General features: G+C 45.2%; 1 protein-coding gene across 1 annotated transcript; it reads left to right on the top strand.

Moving 5' to 3' along the window:
• Positions 1-9,189: 9,189 nt before the first annotated feature.
• Positions 9,190-10,629, top strand: LOC112348220 (pentatricopeptide repeat-containing protein At2g41080-like). Its single transcript, XM_024680360.1, has one exon. It carries the CDS (start codon positions 9,331-9,333, stop codon positions 10,423-10,425), a length of 1,095 nt encoding a protein of 364 aa, XP_024536128.1. The 5' UTR covers positions 9,190-9,330; the 3' UTR covers positions 10,426-10,629.
• The last annotated feature ends 5,985 nt before the right edge of the window (positions 10,630-16,614 follow it).

Raw genomic sequence — 16,614 nt, forward strand, 5'->3', positions numbered from 1 at the left:
TGGCTTACTTTGAGAACTCGTCACTGATCAAGGAACACACTTCATCAATGAAACCATCAAGATTCTGACTCAAAAATTCACTATCTAGCACAAGGCTTCAACACCGTACTACCCTCAGGGCAACGGTCAAGCAGAGTCTACAAACAAGGCACTCAAAAACATCCTCATGAAAATCGTGAAAATAAATCAGAAAGACTAAGACGATCACATTTATAATGCTTTGTAGGCATATTGAACTGCATATAAAGTTTCAACAAATTCAACACCATTCAAACTCACTTATGGCCTTGAATCTTTGACACTACTTGAGTACATCATTCCATCATTACAAATGGCAATATAATACGAAATCAACTAAAAAGAATCAATCAAAAGAAGACTAACCATGCTAGGACAACTTATTGCTAGCTGAGATCCTTTGACTATCTCGTTTTGAAGCTTTGGAATGCTCAAGGAGTCTTTTCTAACTCAGCAAAGATGTTGCTTCATATGATGGCCAACGCTAACTATTATCAAACAGTTCTTTTGATAGAGTTATGCAATCTCATGTGCGAGGCACTACTTTGATGATGTCCTATGACTAAGGAGGAACATGAGATGCATGTGAGGCAAATGTTGCCACTATTGAGGGAGAACAAGCTGTATTCTAAACTGTCAAAGCGTGAGTTCTTCTTGGAGGAGATCACATATCTCGGACATGTGGTGCCACGAGATGGTGTGCGGGAATATCCTCAAAAGACTCAGATAATCGTTGACTAGCTTGTTCCCCTTACTATGCATGGGTTTCCTTGGCATGGTAGGAGTCTTTTGCCGGTTTGTGAAGGACTTCTCCTTGATTGCTGCTCCTTTGATGGATATTCTTCAAAACACCACCAAGCATGCTAAGTTGGTGTGGGGTGAAAGTGTCAAGAAGCGTTTGAGCAGTTAAAGCAGTCATGTATATTCTACAGATATTTGCTTGTGATAAGCCACTTGTGGTAGAAGGCCAAAGCTCATGCTATGGAGTCTATGCGTTCAGAGGTTATGGCTCATGAGTCCTTTTCTCTTTCTGATCCTAGTGAGGCCATGGGTGTCAGTGTGGACCAAGGAGAGAATGTATCTACTCGTGTTCTAGCTGACACTACTGTCACTAAGCTTTCTGAAGGAGTGAAGAAGAATTGTATCAACTCATCTGAGCTGTACAGTTGTTTGTGCAATGAGTTGTGAATAGCCAAGTGCTCAGTGTCCTCTTTGACTCTGGTGCTACGCATACTTTCATTAACAAGGCTAGTGATGAGGGTATAGGAGCTGTCTTGGTGCAAGACTGCTGTCCTATTGCCTACATAAGCCACAAGTTTGACGCAACTTAGTTGAACTGCCAACTCGGGTGGTAGTTGTTGCAGTCAAAGAGTGGAGGCATTATCTATATGGTTTGGATTTTTCATGTGGATAACTTTACCACTTGTCACTCTTTTCACTCGCCAGATGGAGCTTTGAGGCCGGCTAGCTCATTGACTGGAGTTTTTGCAGGAAATGGATGTGCAGACTCCAAATCACCAGAGGGGTTTAAGGTGACAAAAACCGATTTCCCCAGGGATTCCGGAGTAAAAATCAAAGGGTAATTTTGACCACAGATTACTCATGAATTCGGAAGATTGATGTTTAAAGCAAATTTGCTAGGTTTTCCAAGATCTACAACTTTTCTTTAAGACAATTTTCCTGTTTCTAAAAGGAGTAGTCAGTAAAGGTGGTTGTTTCTCCATTGTCTAGGATGGTGAACTCTATCTCATTTGGGAAGCTCTCCAGTGGTTTGCTGGATGAAATTAAGGAGCTTGCTGACTTCGACTCCTTTGTAATGAAGGCACATGCAGTTGTTTTGAAGGGGGATGCCTCTTCCAATACAATTGTGCTTCCTTCGATGTATGAGATGGTTTCCTAGTCAAGAGGAATCGGGCTATGGTTCCTAGAGATGATGTTCTAATGCAGTAGATTCTGTAAGAGTGTCTGTTGCACCAAGTGCAGGACATCAAGGATGTGTGTTTTGGTAGAGACGCATTTATTTTGGCCTAGAATGAAGTCAGGTGTTGATAAGTATGTGCACAGTTGTTAGACCAGCCAGGCAGTCACAATGGATTGTCAGAAGCATGAAGGTCTCTACTATAGTTAACCTCAGTGGAAGTGGGATAGCATTTTCTATGAGTTTCATAGTAGGCGCTGTAAGGCAATGATGCTATCTGGGTTGTTGTGGATTGTGTGATGAAGTTGGCTCACTTCTTCCTTGTGAAGACGAATGCTAAGGCTTTTGACCTTGCTCAGCTGTATTTCTCTATGCTGCTTGAGGATGTTGTAAGTGATTGGGATCCCACGTTCACTTTGGTGTTTTTGCAAACGGTGTTCTAGAAGCTTGAGACAAAGTTGAGCATGAGCATCCACAGTTATATGGACAAACAAAACGAGTTAATTAGGTGCTGGAAGACATGCTGAGATCGTTTGTTGGTCATCTGAAGAGGCAAGGTATTTGGGAGAAGTACCTGCCTTTGTTAGAGATTGCCCATAACTGTGCCTTCCATTTGGCTATTGAGATGGCTTTGTTTATGGCAATGTATGGCTTTCAACCTCAGTCCCCTGTTGGTATGAACTTGGCTTCTCTTAAGGTGCACCAGGCAAAGGAGTTGGCTGATGAGCATCATCAACACAAGCAGTTTCAGGTTGGAGACAAGGTTTTCCTTTGGTTGTCTGAAGCTCAGTGAGCTCTTCAAGGTGGAGGTAGTTCTAAGTTGTCACCATAGTACTGTGGGCCTTGGATTATTCTCAAACGAGTTGGAGACCTTGCCTATCAACTAGATTTGCCTAGTGCTGTGCATCCCGTCTTCTATGTAGGAAGTTGAAGGCGTGTTTGCATTCTGGTAATATCTTGGACCAGTCTGTGATCAAGATTCCAGAGATAGATGTTTGAAGGTTGGCCCTACTTGTGTGTTATAGCAACGGCTAGCGCGCGCACATCGTACAACTTGGAGAGAGTTACTTGTTCAGTGGAATGGTTAAAATTCATATGATGCTATGGGAAGCTGGGATGATGTTGCTTCCTAATTTTGAGTATGACTTGGATGACATTCTAGAGGAAGAGGAGAAGTAGTCGCTTGCTCCTATCCTTTCTTTCTTTTCTGACCCTGTTGATGGCTGGAGGTGTTGTGTCACGTGAGACAGTTAGTGGTTTTGTTAGCAGGATGCTTTGCTAGCTTCTCTCTCCTCAGCTACTGTTCATCATAGTTGGAGCAGAGGGGAAAATGTCACCATATTTCGTGATGAACGAGCTGATTCTGGACCTAGGTCTCTGATCAAAGAGCCAAATACCAACTGCAAATTTGCATGGGAAGGTGTTCAAGCATCTCCACGGGGTTTTTATTGCATAGAATACACAGAGTTTTGTGAACTGTGAGTCAATCACCAACAGGGATGCTGTCCTGCACAAGAAGCCAGCTTACCTTAGCTTCCACCAGTGTCTTCCACATGTTCACAATGTACTTCCGATTCTTCAACTTCCGCATATGCTTGGTGTCAATTTTATCCATCAAAAGCTCTCTGCCATGCTTAGACCTGCACATAAAAAAAGACACACTGAACTCATTACCTTCCCAGGATAACTGAGGCGGATTCTATATAGGATCAGATATAGGTACTCCCCAAACTAGTGTATTGCAGAGCATTCTCCCAGTTGAACCTTAGGATCCAGTTCAGTGTATTTCCCTCTCTGATGTATCGTCCTGATCCTTTTACCGAAGGCCATCCTGGGAACTGGGACCTCCTCGGGAACTACACATGGAAACAGTGCACCACTGTTATGGGGATAAAAAACAATACCTTGAGGTGATGGGGTTGTTTCCATAACAAAGATGATTTGAGTCTCAGCACCATCAAGCATTATCCAATCACGAACCTATGATAACTTCAGTTTGTAAAGCAAGATGAAGGTGATCACAAGCAATGCTGCCTTAAGCTTTGATGTGGAGTTTTCATCCTGGGTTGTAATGGGTTGTCATGAGGCCATCCGATGAGCAGGGTTTGCTCCAAGTGGACGTTAAACAAATACCTGACTTTACCTTTTTCATTGTATCATCTGCTGAGGAAGAAAAACAAGATCCCAACAAGAACCTTGCTGTAAGTGATGGCTTTCTAGCTCTTTGTAGATCCAATAAGTCTTTGATCGAAGCTCCCACATTTCTATGCCACCTAGGCCAAAAACCTCTACCCAAGCCTGGAGCTGAATAATCACCTATATACTGTTGATTACTGTTCTTACGCGCTACGTTGAAGAACAAGCGATCAGCTAATGCCTCTGTCAGATGGTCTGGTTCTTTCTGACTTAACCTGGGTAGGAGTGTGACTTCCATATCTTCAACATCTCTTTTGCTATTCCATCCTAGACCTTCTTTGTGTTGAGAGGAGCAGTGCCAATTGATTCCTTGTTTCTAGTTACCACTCTGTTTAGGCAAGATCTTCTGCAGCTGAGCTCTGAAGAGGAGGTGCCAGCTCTGGTTTCGTGAATATAAACCTGACACAAGCACTTTGAATAGAAGAGCTTTGGATTGAATTCCTGGGTGTGGCACATTCCAAATAACTGAATTCCACTCTACTTTTTCCCAGACTTTGCACCTGCTGGAGTTTCTAAAGTTTCTACATATGTTGTTGGTGATCAAGTGTTGGTGAGTTATCGGGTGTTGAGGATCCAAGGTTTTTGCTGCGTAGGTCCTTATCACATCGTCCAACAAGTTGGTCCACAAATCTATGTGGTGACACTCAATGCACAACATCAAGAGAAGATCCATGTGAAGCGGTTAGCTCGATATTGTGTGTGAACGGATTGATGTAAGGATTCTACCATATATTCTATGGTAGATATAGATAAACTCAACAAGATTGGAATACAAATTTTTTTTAATAATAATAAATTAACAATTTTTAATGTGTATTTATGGAGCCCACAAGAGTAGGAGTGAAATTATGAATCCCACATTATTTATATGCTCATATGATCCTGAGGTTTAGGGATATGAGGGAGTAAGTTTTATGGCCCAGGTAAGTTAGAGGGAGGAAAAAAAAGAATTAATTAGAGTGAAAATACGAGTTATTGTGAAATTAGAGTATAAATGTGAGTTAAGAGTTAACACGAGCTAAGAGTAAAAACGTGATGTAGCAGTTTAAAAGAGGGAAGTAAGAATGCTCGGATGGAGTTCCACCAGGTAGAAAAGACAAGTCATACCTCAAGCCTCGGATTGCTCTCACCCGGTTGCCTACTTTAACCAAGCAGCAGTCTTGGCGCACAGGGATGACATCAACCTCTTGCTCCACTGCTCCTACTTCTGAGCTGCTAGCAGCTTCTCCCCTCCTTAAAAAAAAAGGTCTGTTGTTCTCTTGGAGTTCAAGAAGCATCCTCTTCACTGTCTCCTCTGTTTTTGCTAGCTAGTTAGCTCTTACAAGAAGGAGCACAAGCCAAGTTCAGCTCCATGCTCAGCTCTATCATCTCCTCTTTAAGACACCTCACCTCTTTGAAGCCATTCAGGAGAGCTAGCACGCTTCACGTCTAGACGTCCCCTCCTTTTTTTCTTTGTGCGATTGTCTCTTCAAACTCATCATACTTATTTAACTCACCAAAGCTTACCAAGCCGAGTGCAGGTTTTGAAACCCCATGAGTCACCTTGGCCTTTTTCCATCTTCCAGTTGAGCTCTCCAACAATCTTGACGTGCGGATGCGTGCAAACTGCTCCTTGAGCCAGGACCATTTCTCCAGGAGATAACTTATGCTACAACACTCTCCGCTCGACGATCTCAATGTGGAAAGATCCACAAAACTGTCCCACTCATCATAGTTGTAGAAGAAATCATCCTCATACTGCATCTGCAACCTTGCTCGAGCCCAAGCCTCCACCATCGCAAGCTTCTCCCTCATCTTGATCAGCTCACACTTGAGGCGGCAAAACAAGTCCAGGTCCTGAGGAACAACAATGGAATACACCTTTCCTGGGTACCTGTCTTGAAACCTGTGAAAGTACAGTGGACGATGTGGTGTTTCAGATCGCAGCAGAATGATAACTTGATGAAAGCAACAAAACCATCAAGCTCGCTCTTTGGGGATCAATTATCATCTCCTCCTTTGAAGCAATGAGCAGCAGGCCTTGATCGCATCCAGAAGTACTAGAGATAGTCTGCAAAAGCAAGTTTGACACCAGTTATTTTGGCAACACAGAAGAAAAAGAAGAAAAATAAACTCAAGTTTCAAAATTTATAGAGATCCATACAATCCAAATCAAGATCAATCCTCCACGAACTTAATGCCGCTTTCAGCACCTCCAAGCTCTGCCGAAAAACGTAGCCACGGTATGCCACAATCGTTCGCTTGAAAATCTGAAGATGTCAATCGAAGCATGCAAGCAAAAACACGAAGTAAAGAAGTGCAGGTGGACAACAAAGGAGATGAACTGAGCAAGGCCAAGAACACATATAAGGACTGAATGTAAGCACATGAGGCCTCGTGCGGTTTTTTCCTCTGTGCGTGGCTTCATGTGCGAAGAGTTTGGTGTGGTAAGGTATGATGCAGAGCAGCCAGAAGCCCAGGGTGAGGTTTTACCACCGCCCGAGGACTCCTGTGCATGGGCCCTGGGCGAGAGTCATTTGCGAAAGTGTTCTGCATGAAACTGGTGCCCTGAGGCTTCTGGCCGCGTGGCCCCATGAAGAGCATTTTTTATTTAATTTGTGTAGAGTGTGGTTTATTTTTGCATATTGAGTGTATCGATATCTTTTAGATTGAGAACTGAAGACTATATTGAACTGAAGATTCTTCAGCTCTTGAGCAACTGATTGCTGCTGGCTCACTTTCTATATATATCAAAGAGATTTTTTTTAAACAATAAACATCTAAGCTGCTGCAGATAAGCTGTGACATTGTAAAGTTTAAAAAGGAAAAGAATTAGAAAAAGAAAAAACAGAAAACACGAGCATTTTACTACTAATCGGGATTTCTAGGGCATGCGTGCGGCGCTAGGGTTTGTGTGGTGTGTGTCATTTCTCAACAATCTCATGGAGTGGAAAACGTTTTTCAGGGATCCCACTTTCTGGTGGGACAACAGGTTCAAGAAGAAAAACAAGTTCTTCTCAGAGTCCTACCCGGATTTCAAACATGTTTCTACCGGAGAGAGCCTGTGGATCGCCAACAGGAAAACACCGACCTGGGTCTCTGCAAAACTCGAGTCGCTCGCTGACCCAGCTGTAGGTAAGGCCACCACGGCTCGCTACAAATCTCCACATACCCCACCTGTAGCTGGTGATGAACCGGTGAGTTTAGGGAGGCTGATACACCGCGTGAGAGACTCAGCTGAGAGCAGATCCCTTTCTTTGGGAAAACAAGCCCATGAAGCTGTGCTCAAGAGTGATGAGCACAAAAGCAACATCTACTTGTTGACGGGATTGATCGATATGTACTGCAAGTGTGGCGAGCTTAAGGAGGCTCGCAAGATTTTCGACTCCATGGGAACCCGGAGTGTTGCGTCCTACAACGCGATCATCCAGGGCTGCGGCTCGAACGGGCAAGCTGAACTTGCTCTGGAGTACTACTCTGCTCTGAGAGCTTGTACCACCATTCAACCCAACGATCGGACACATGTCGCGGTGATCAGCGCCTGCTCCAGACTTGCTACCGAATCCAGCGAGAAGAGGGAGAGAGCTCTACGCATCGGGATGGAGATCCGTTCAATGCTGAGCAAGGAGAAGAAACAGCTAGATCTGTTCGTGGCGACTTGCCTGGTAGACATGTACTGCAAGTGTGGCGAGCTTGAGGAGGCTTGCAAGATTTTCCACTCCATGGGAACTCGGAGTGTTGTGTCCTACACCGCGATCATCCAGGGCTGCAACACGAACGGGCGAGCTGAACTTGCTCTGGAGTACTACTGTGCCCTGAGAGCTTGTACCACCATTCAACCCAACAATCGGACTCATGTCGCGGTGATCAGCGCCTGCTCCACACTTGCTACCGAATCCAGCGAGAAGAGGGAGAGAGCTCTACGCATCGGGATGGAGATCCATTCAATGCTGAGCAAGGAGAAGAAACAGCTAGATCTGTTCGTGGCGACTTGCCTGGTAGACATGTACTGCAAGTGTGGGGAGCTTGAGGAGGCTCGCAAGATTTTCGACTCCATGAGAACTCGGAGTGTTGTGTCCTACAACGCGATCATCCAGGGCTGCGGCTCGAACGGGCAAGCTGAACTTGCTCTGGAGTACTACTCTGCCCTGAGAGCTTGTACCACCATTCAACCCAACGATCGGACACATGTCGCGGTGATCAGCGCCTGCTCCAGACTTGCTACCGAATCCAGCGAGAAGAGGGAGAGAGCTCTACGCATCGGGATGGAGATCCATTCAATGCTGAGCAAGGAGAAGAAACAGCTAGATCTGTTCGTGGCGACTTGCCTGGTAGACATGTACTGCAAGTGTGGCGAGCTTGAGGAGGCTCGCAAGATTTTCCACTCCATGGGAACTCGGAGTGTTGTGTCCTACAACGCGATCATCCAGGGCTGCGGCTCGAACGGGCAAGCTGAACTTGCTCTGGAGTACTACTCTGCCCTGAGAGCTGATAACACCATTCAACCCGACGATTGGACACATGTCACGGTGATCAGCGCCTGCTCCACACTTGCTACCGAATCCAGCGAGAAGAGGGAGAGAGCTCTACGCATTGGGATGGAGATCCATTCAATGCTGAGCAAGGAGAAGAAACAGCTAGATCTGTTCGTGGCGAATTGTCTGGTAGACATGTACTGCAAGTGTGGCGAGCTTGAGGAGGCTTGCAAGATTTTCCACTCCATGGGAACTCGGAGTGTTGTGTCCTACACCGCGATCATCCAGGGCTGCAACACGAACGGCCGAGCTGAACTTGCTCTGGAGTACTACTCTGCCCTGAGAGCTGATAACACCATTCAACCCGACGATCGGACTCATGTCGTGGCGATCAGCGCCTGCTCCACACTTGCTACTGAATCCAGTGAGAAGAGGGAGAGAGCTCTACGCATTGGGATGGAGATCCATTCAATGCTGAGCAAGGAGAAGAAACAGCTAGATCTGTTCGTGGCGAATTGCATGGTAGACATGTACTGCAAGTGTGGCGAGCTTGAGGAGGCTCGCAAGATTTTCCACTCCATGGGAACTCGTAGTGTTGTGTCCTACACCGCGATCATCCAGGGCTGCAACACGAACGGGCGAGCTGAACTTGCTCTGGAGTACTACTCTGCCCTGAGAGCTGATAACACCATTCAAGCTGATGCTTGCACCTACACCTGCGTCCTTGTTGCTTGCGGGAGTGTGATGGCGATCAAGCTCGGGAGGGAGATTCACCAGCTGGCGAAGCATAAAGGGCTGCTGAAAAACAATCCAGTTCTGGGCTCCAGCCTGGTGAGCTTCTACGGCAAATGCGGCGATGTTGATTCTGCTCAGGAAGCGTTTGACGAGTGCCGAGCTCGGGACGACACGGGTCTCTGGAACTCTCTCATACAGGCTTACACTCTCCAGGGCCGATCGATCGAGGCCTTGGAGCGTTTCTATTCCATGACTCAGGAGGAGGGCTGTAAAGCTGACGATGTGAGTTTTGTCTCGGTGTTGAACGCTTGCAGCCATGGTGGTCTGGTCGGGAAAGGAAGGCAGCTTCTGGATGAAATGCCCAAGCAGTATGGAGTCAAGCCACGTCTGGAGCATTATGTGTGCCTGATTGATATGCTCGGGCGAGCTAACCTCCTTGACGAAGCTGTGAGAGTTCTCAGAGCCATGCCTTTTGAACCGGATGCAGTGGTTTGGACGTCCCTGCTCGGAGCCTGCCGGAAGTGGAAGAATTACACGATCGGCAAACTCGCGTTTGAGCGTCTTGTGGAGATGGATCCCAAGAGTGACACGCCCTACGCATTGATGGCCAATATATTTGGAAACCTGGGGATGCTCAGTGAAAGGGCTGCTGTTGTGGAGAGAAAGAGAGGTGAAGGCAGCTTCAGGGAGCCCGGGAGAAGCTGGTGGACGGATGTTAGCTCAGGAAAAGTGCATTCTTTTTCTGTCGGGGATAGGAGTCACTCACAGAGCGACGAGATTGCGGCCAAGCTCAAGCAATTGTTGCTGAGAATGAAAGAGGAGGGGTACGCGAGTGCTGTGATCAACGTTCTAAAAGACATACCCGAGGAAGAGAAAGAGGATCACCTGTGCGGCCACAGTGAGAAGCTTGCGCTGGGGTGTGCCCTGGTGAACTCGCACCAGAAGGAGACCATCAGAATTGTGAAAAATCTCCGAGTTTGTGATGATTGCCATGCGGCCACTGCTCTCATCTCTAAGCTGGAAAAAAGGCTAATCATCTGCAAAGATGCCAGTCGGGTTCATGTGTTCCAGGATGGCAGATGTTCCTGTGACAACTACTTTTGAAAACATGTCAGTGCTCTTTCTTGCAGTTATCCCTGGTTTTAAACCCACCGTGAGTCGAGCAGAAACATGGGCCGCTGAGTGAGCATGCCTCGTCAAAGTACCGCCGTCAACCTGAACTTCACGGAGAAAAAAATAACATTTAAAAGTTAAAACTATGCAAAAGGAGGATGACACGTTGTCTTAAATTTAAATTTCTTTTTGGTAGCAGAATCGGCTGGCAAGTCTTCATACTAGGGCTTATTATCTGAATCTGGGTGCTCTGTTTTGGGGCACCTTTTGGCAGGTTTAGTCAGCATTCCTACCCAAACTTGAAGGGGTCATGCGAGACGGCAAGTTTGGCCACACGTATTCATCATGCCGCAAGCCGCCATCACCTTGCTCCCAGAACATGAGGCTGCACTTGCTATCAGCAAAGACTTTGGGTTTGTGCTCCTAGAGCACGTTGAAGACGTGTGGAAGCTGGTGATGACAGCATTTGTTTCTTGCAACATACTCACGAGTTCCTTGGTGACATCTTCCTTCCAGATTTTTTGAGCTTGTCGTGAGTGGTGACCTGCTTGCTCTCTCCTGTGACGACTTCTTCCAGCCTCTGGTGCCCAACCTCAAGGCTCTCTTGTGGATGGAGCTAGCCCTACACAGTGTGTGTGTGTATCAACCAGCAGATGCACAAATTGATGTCGATGCTGGTGCCAATGATGGTGCCGATGGAGTTGCGGAGGTTTGGACCATGGAAGATGTTGTTCACGAGCTGCAAGCCCTTAATAAAAATTAGCAAGAGATGTAAGACAAGATGTATGGCATGATGGGTACCTTGTGTGAGTGTGTTAAGGCACTCGAGGCTAGTTTTGGTGGCACTCCAAGTAAACATTCCTTGGTGGATCAATTCAAGATTCCAACCTTTTTCGGTGATGGTGGTGTGGATAAGTGTCTAGCTTGGCCAGCGAATGTGAAAAAGTTTTTGGCTGCTAGAGGAACTCTAGATGCAGAGGCTTTAATGGCTATTCCAATAGTTTTGTGTGATGCAGGTCTTTGGTGGTGGAATTGGCTTGAGGAGTCTTATGCTGCGAATAAGAAACCATTAGTGTCTACGATGGATGAGTTTGAGGCTGTTTTCCATTTACTTTTTGCCCCTCACTATGATATGAAGAATACTCACACCGAAGTTTGACATTTTCAACAAGGGAAAGACTATATTGAGAAGTTGACTCGCTTGAATAGCCATGTTCCAACAAAGGATTCAGATAAAAAAAAATTCTATTTCATTGATAGCCTTCATAGTGAGAGCATGTGGCAACACTTGTGTCATTCTTAGCCTACAAAGAGTTTGGAGGAGCTCTTTGATGTTGCTCGTGGACTTAACAATGACAAATATAAGTCTCACAAGCATTCGAGGAGTCCTTTTGTTGAGAATCGTCATGATAATCATTGTGAATACAAGAATGTGAAAATATCATAAGTTGAAGTCTATAGTGGCTACTTTGGGTACACATGGGTCAAAGAAGCAAAAATTCTTTATGAAAAATTATAAACAAAGTTGTCATCATTGTGGCAAGCTGGGACATTACAAGGCTGATTGTCCATAGTGAAGAGCAAACAACATGGCAACAAGAATGACCAATCTTTTACTAACAGTAAGTCAAATATTAAAAAGTTGCAAACTTTACAGCACAAGGATGACGGGGACGACCATTCCAGTTGGAGGAAGAGGCTTTTGATTGTTGTTCGTCAACTTAACTGGTGGAACAAGGTCAAGGACACTTGTGCATCAGATTTAATGCTGGAGGGCATGTTCTGTGGCAGTCCAATGTGGATTTTACTGGATAGTGGGAGCAATGACAACTTTGTTTCCATAAAGTTTGTTGAGGAGCATAGCTTGGTGACATGAGGAGTTCTTCCATACATGGTGGAAGGTGCAGCTACCTCTACTTAGCATTTCGATATTTGTGTAGAAAGGTGTAAGCTCATGAGTTCGAACTTCCCAGGAGGTCACGCAACCCAATACTATTCAAACCCAAGGATGCTTAATCCTAAATATCCCAAGACCTTTAATCAATTGGAAAACAGGGTGCACTCTTGTTCATGGGCCCTTTCCCTTTATATTTAAACCCTTATAAATCGCCTCTCAAATCATTCTCTTTGGTTGCTTATAAAAGGTTAGAAGTGTTGGTTGGCAAAACTACACTTGTGGAGACTTTTTATCTCATGGATCTTCATCATGTGGATCTCATTCTTGGGATGCCATGGTTGGTGAAGGTGGATCCGGAGATAAAGTGGAGTATTAAGTGTGTCTTGTTGGAGTATGATGGTGTTAAAGATGTATGGTTTGGAGAGGGAGTTCAATCTCTAGTTGTTATGCTCTCCACTACATCTTTGAAGTGGGCTTATTGTAATGGAAAAGCACTTTTGAGTTACTTGCTATTTGTTCATGACTTAGGGGACTAAGCCATGTGTGGAGGAGAGGCAGCAATGTGGATTATACTCGAAGAGTTCTCTGATGTTTTACCCTCTAAACTTCCTCATGGATTGCCTCCATTACGAGGTGTGGAACATGGGATTATGTTGGAGCCAAGGACACAGCCAATTTACCAATGTCAATTTTAGTTGAGTTATGCTAAAGAGCAAGAAGTTCAATAACAAGTCAAGGAGTTACTTGAGTTTGGATTTATTCAACTAAGTAAATCTCCGTTTGGTGCTCTAGTCTTGCTTGTGAAGAAGAAGGACAGTTCAATGAGGATGTGTATTGACTACCGTGCCTTGAACAAGAAGACTGTGAAGGACAAGATGCTGATGCCGCATGTGGATAATATCTTAGACAAGTTTAGTGAAGCACGAGTGCTTATTAAAATTGATTTGAAGAGTGGATATCATCAGACTGCAATGGATGATGCATCTATCTCCAAGATGGCATTCAACATAAGTTTTGAGCATTTTGAGTTTACGGTTATGCTGTTTGGTTTGATGAATGCACCAGCCATATTTACTCGGTTGATGACAGAGGTCTTTGGGCATTATTTTCATGAGTTTATGGAGATTTTCTTGGATGATATTCTTGTTTTCAGCAAAAATATGGAGGAGCATAAGATGCATTTGCACAAGGTCCTTTTGTTACTCCATGACAACGTTATGTAAAGAAGAGCAAATGTGAGTTTGCAAAGTCGGAGGTGGAATATCTAGGCTATATTATGACATCTAAGGGTGTCAAGATGGATCCAAGGAAAGTGGCTATAGTGGAGAATTGGCTTACACCGACTTCAGTGGTTGAGTGTAGTGCATGTGGTTTTGACCCTTTATCCTATGGTGATTTACCATAGGATAACACCATGAAGCAGAACCTAAACCCTTTTTATGCCATGTGTCACACGCCATATGTCCAAGAATAGTGGTGTGGAACCCGAGTTTCAAAGCCTTGGGCCATTGAACGAAGGTATGAAGCCAAACTCCTAAGCATGAAGCCAAGGAGTGTTGGGGGAAGGAGGGGTGCCTCCCCCAATATTTGCTCAAACACGAGAAATGCTTCACTATTCTCCACAAAATGCCCCCCCTTGCCCTTGTGGGGCAAGGGTTTTATACAAGGAAGATGGGGAATATTCTAAAGACCAGAATATTCCCTCTCTCTCTCTCTCACTCTCTCGGTGGCCACACCCTAACTTGTGACCACTGTGGATCGCGCTTGCTCCAGACGCGTGAGAACCTGCCAAAGAGTGTAGAGTGTACCTCTACTATTGATGCCAAGTGCTGGTAGCTGCGTGAAATAGTAGAAACTCTAGAAAACAAAGTGGAAAAGAAAGAAAAGAGGTAGGTGTGAAGTTTAGAGACAGGGAAGAAAACCTAGTGGGAAACCCTGTAGTCAAACTGAACCTTGAAGTTGAAGAAAAAGTGCAAAAAAAGTGTGAAAAGAAGAGGAAAATTGGAGCATACCGGAAGTCATCAAGAAGTTGCATTTGCATATTACACTTTCTTGAGCTGAAATCCAGGTATGGGTTAAGTTCTTTGAGTACTCACTCTTTTTCCTCTAGGATTGGCCAAAATCAAGAAAGAAAGAGAGGTAGAAGAGGGGATGCATTGCCCAAGGGTGGTAAGTGTGGAAATGATGAAAGATGGAGTGATATGGTGGAGTGTCGAGATAGTGATGGCACTCTGAGAAGGTGGCCATCTTTGAAATAAGAGTAATAAGGGTGAAAATGGAAGGAGACGTAGGCCTCAAGCACACATAACCGTTGACCCATAGAGTAAGCACTGACCTCTTGGAGTAGCCGGTAACCGGTAACTAGTAACCAGTAACTAGGGACCTGTAACCGGTAACCACCTGCTCTCACTCCTACCCTTGCGCCTGCTCCAACACCGATATGGTGGAGCACCAAGAAGGTGGGCATCTCTTAAAGTGTTAGGCTAATGGTCTGATGTGTCAGACTGAAGAAGACAGTAGCTGAAAAGGATGTCATAGTCACTAGGTTGCAAGTAAAGGGAGGTGGCATGTGTCCACTGAGTGCTGGAGCAGAAGAAAGTGGCTTTGGCTTCTATGGCCTCGCCTAAAGATCCACCTAGGTGCCTTGAGTGAACAGGTTCACCTGGTTGGAAGAAAGTCACTCCAGAAAAGCTAGTGCGTCATCGGCAAATGGTCGTAAGGATATCTTAGAAATAGCATGTCCAAATGAGGTGGTGTCATTTGTTGCTGGTGCACGTATATGTGTCCGTGGTATGGTGTAAATGTGACCTCAAACGAAGATGTGAATGATGGTGAAAGAATGAAAGATGCAAGACAAGCATCTAGAGATAAGTGCAGGCAATGCTGCTGGAAGTGATTGGTGATGGAACTATGAGTGTAGATGATATAAAATGAGTGAGGGGAATGTGTGGGGTGTAGTAATGGTAAGGTAAGGGCCAAAGAACCTGGAACATAGACCGAGCCAAGCAAGGAACCTCCATACAAATGGCAATGCAGCATGAGCACGAAATCCAAGGCATGGGCCATGGTCCAATGGAGAAACACCCCCTGAAAATAAGAAACAGAGCCATGAAAGTAAAGTGAAAGAAAGGAAGAAAAAGAAAAATAAGAGAAGAGGAACACTTCACCGGATGAAGCATTTGAGGTGAGAGTGGTTGTGAGCGTGTGGGAGCTCATGTCCATCAGCATCAACTAGCACATATGCTCCACCTCCGATGTGTCACTGGACAAAGTAGGGGCTGGTCCAGCAAGGGGAGAACTTCAATGGTGGTGTAAACTCCTTGAATAGAACAAAACTGCCATCCTCGAATGGTTTAGTAGACTGCTGGTGATCAATGATGGACTTAATCTTCTACTTGCCCCAAAGGAGATGTTCAGTCATGGATCATCACTGTTCTTCCAATGCAAGAACCTCCAAGTCACGCGCATGAAACTTGTCCTCGTCGCTAAGCTGCATTGCTGTTGCATATCAAAGTGAAAGTGAGAGTGATGGCACTTGGATCTCCACTAGAAGCACAGCCTTTGTCCCATAGACAAGGGAGAATGGGGTCGCGGAGATGGATGTCTTGAAGGACGTTTGAAAGGCCCACAATGCCATAACCAAGTGCTCATGCTAATGCCTTGCTCCATCACATGCTTCCACCGCATGTGAAAAGTTGGTTAGAACTCTTGGATGGTCACAATCCAAGATAAAGTACAAGGACTATGAACTGGTCATTGTAAAAGAAAGGTCAGCACAGTAAAACAGACATGGAAATGGATACAGGCTCCAGCAAGAAAGTGACAAAATCGCTCCAAGGTATAAACAATAGCCACCGCTTCTTTTTCTGCATCCACGTACTTCTTTTCAGTCTCCTTGAACGAATGTGAAGCATAGTATGTTGCATATGGTGGCTTTCCAGGCTGTGAACATTGGCAAAGGCACACTCCAAAAGCCTCTATACCCATCGTGATGGGAATTTTGAAAGGAAGTTGTTGTTCTGGTGGTACCAGGGACTCCACGGTAGGAAATTCTGAACTCAAAGAGCTATAACTTGCATGAAGCACGTCCAATTGGCTTGATTCCTTTTGCTGATTCTGTGTCTGGATGTCATCCTCTGTCTTCAAGAAACGGCATGACAAAATACGGTCGGAGTCATCAGCTACTGTGATTTTAGTAAGAAGATGCTGGCTGTATGACACCTCAGATAGTTGCTGAGAAGGATTGAGTTCAGCTGTGTTCTGTGAAAGATGGGCCTGGTCTA

Source organism: Selaginella moellendorffii, unplaced genomic scaffold (genome assembly GCF_000143415.4).
Source record: "Selaginella moellendorffii unplaced genomic scaffold, v1.0 SELMOscaffold_27, whole genome shotgun sequence".
NCBI lineage: Eukaryota > Viridiplantae > Streptophyta > Lycopodiopsida > Selaginellales > Selaginellaceae > Selaginella > Selaginella moellendorffii.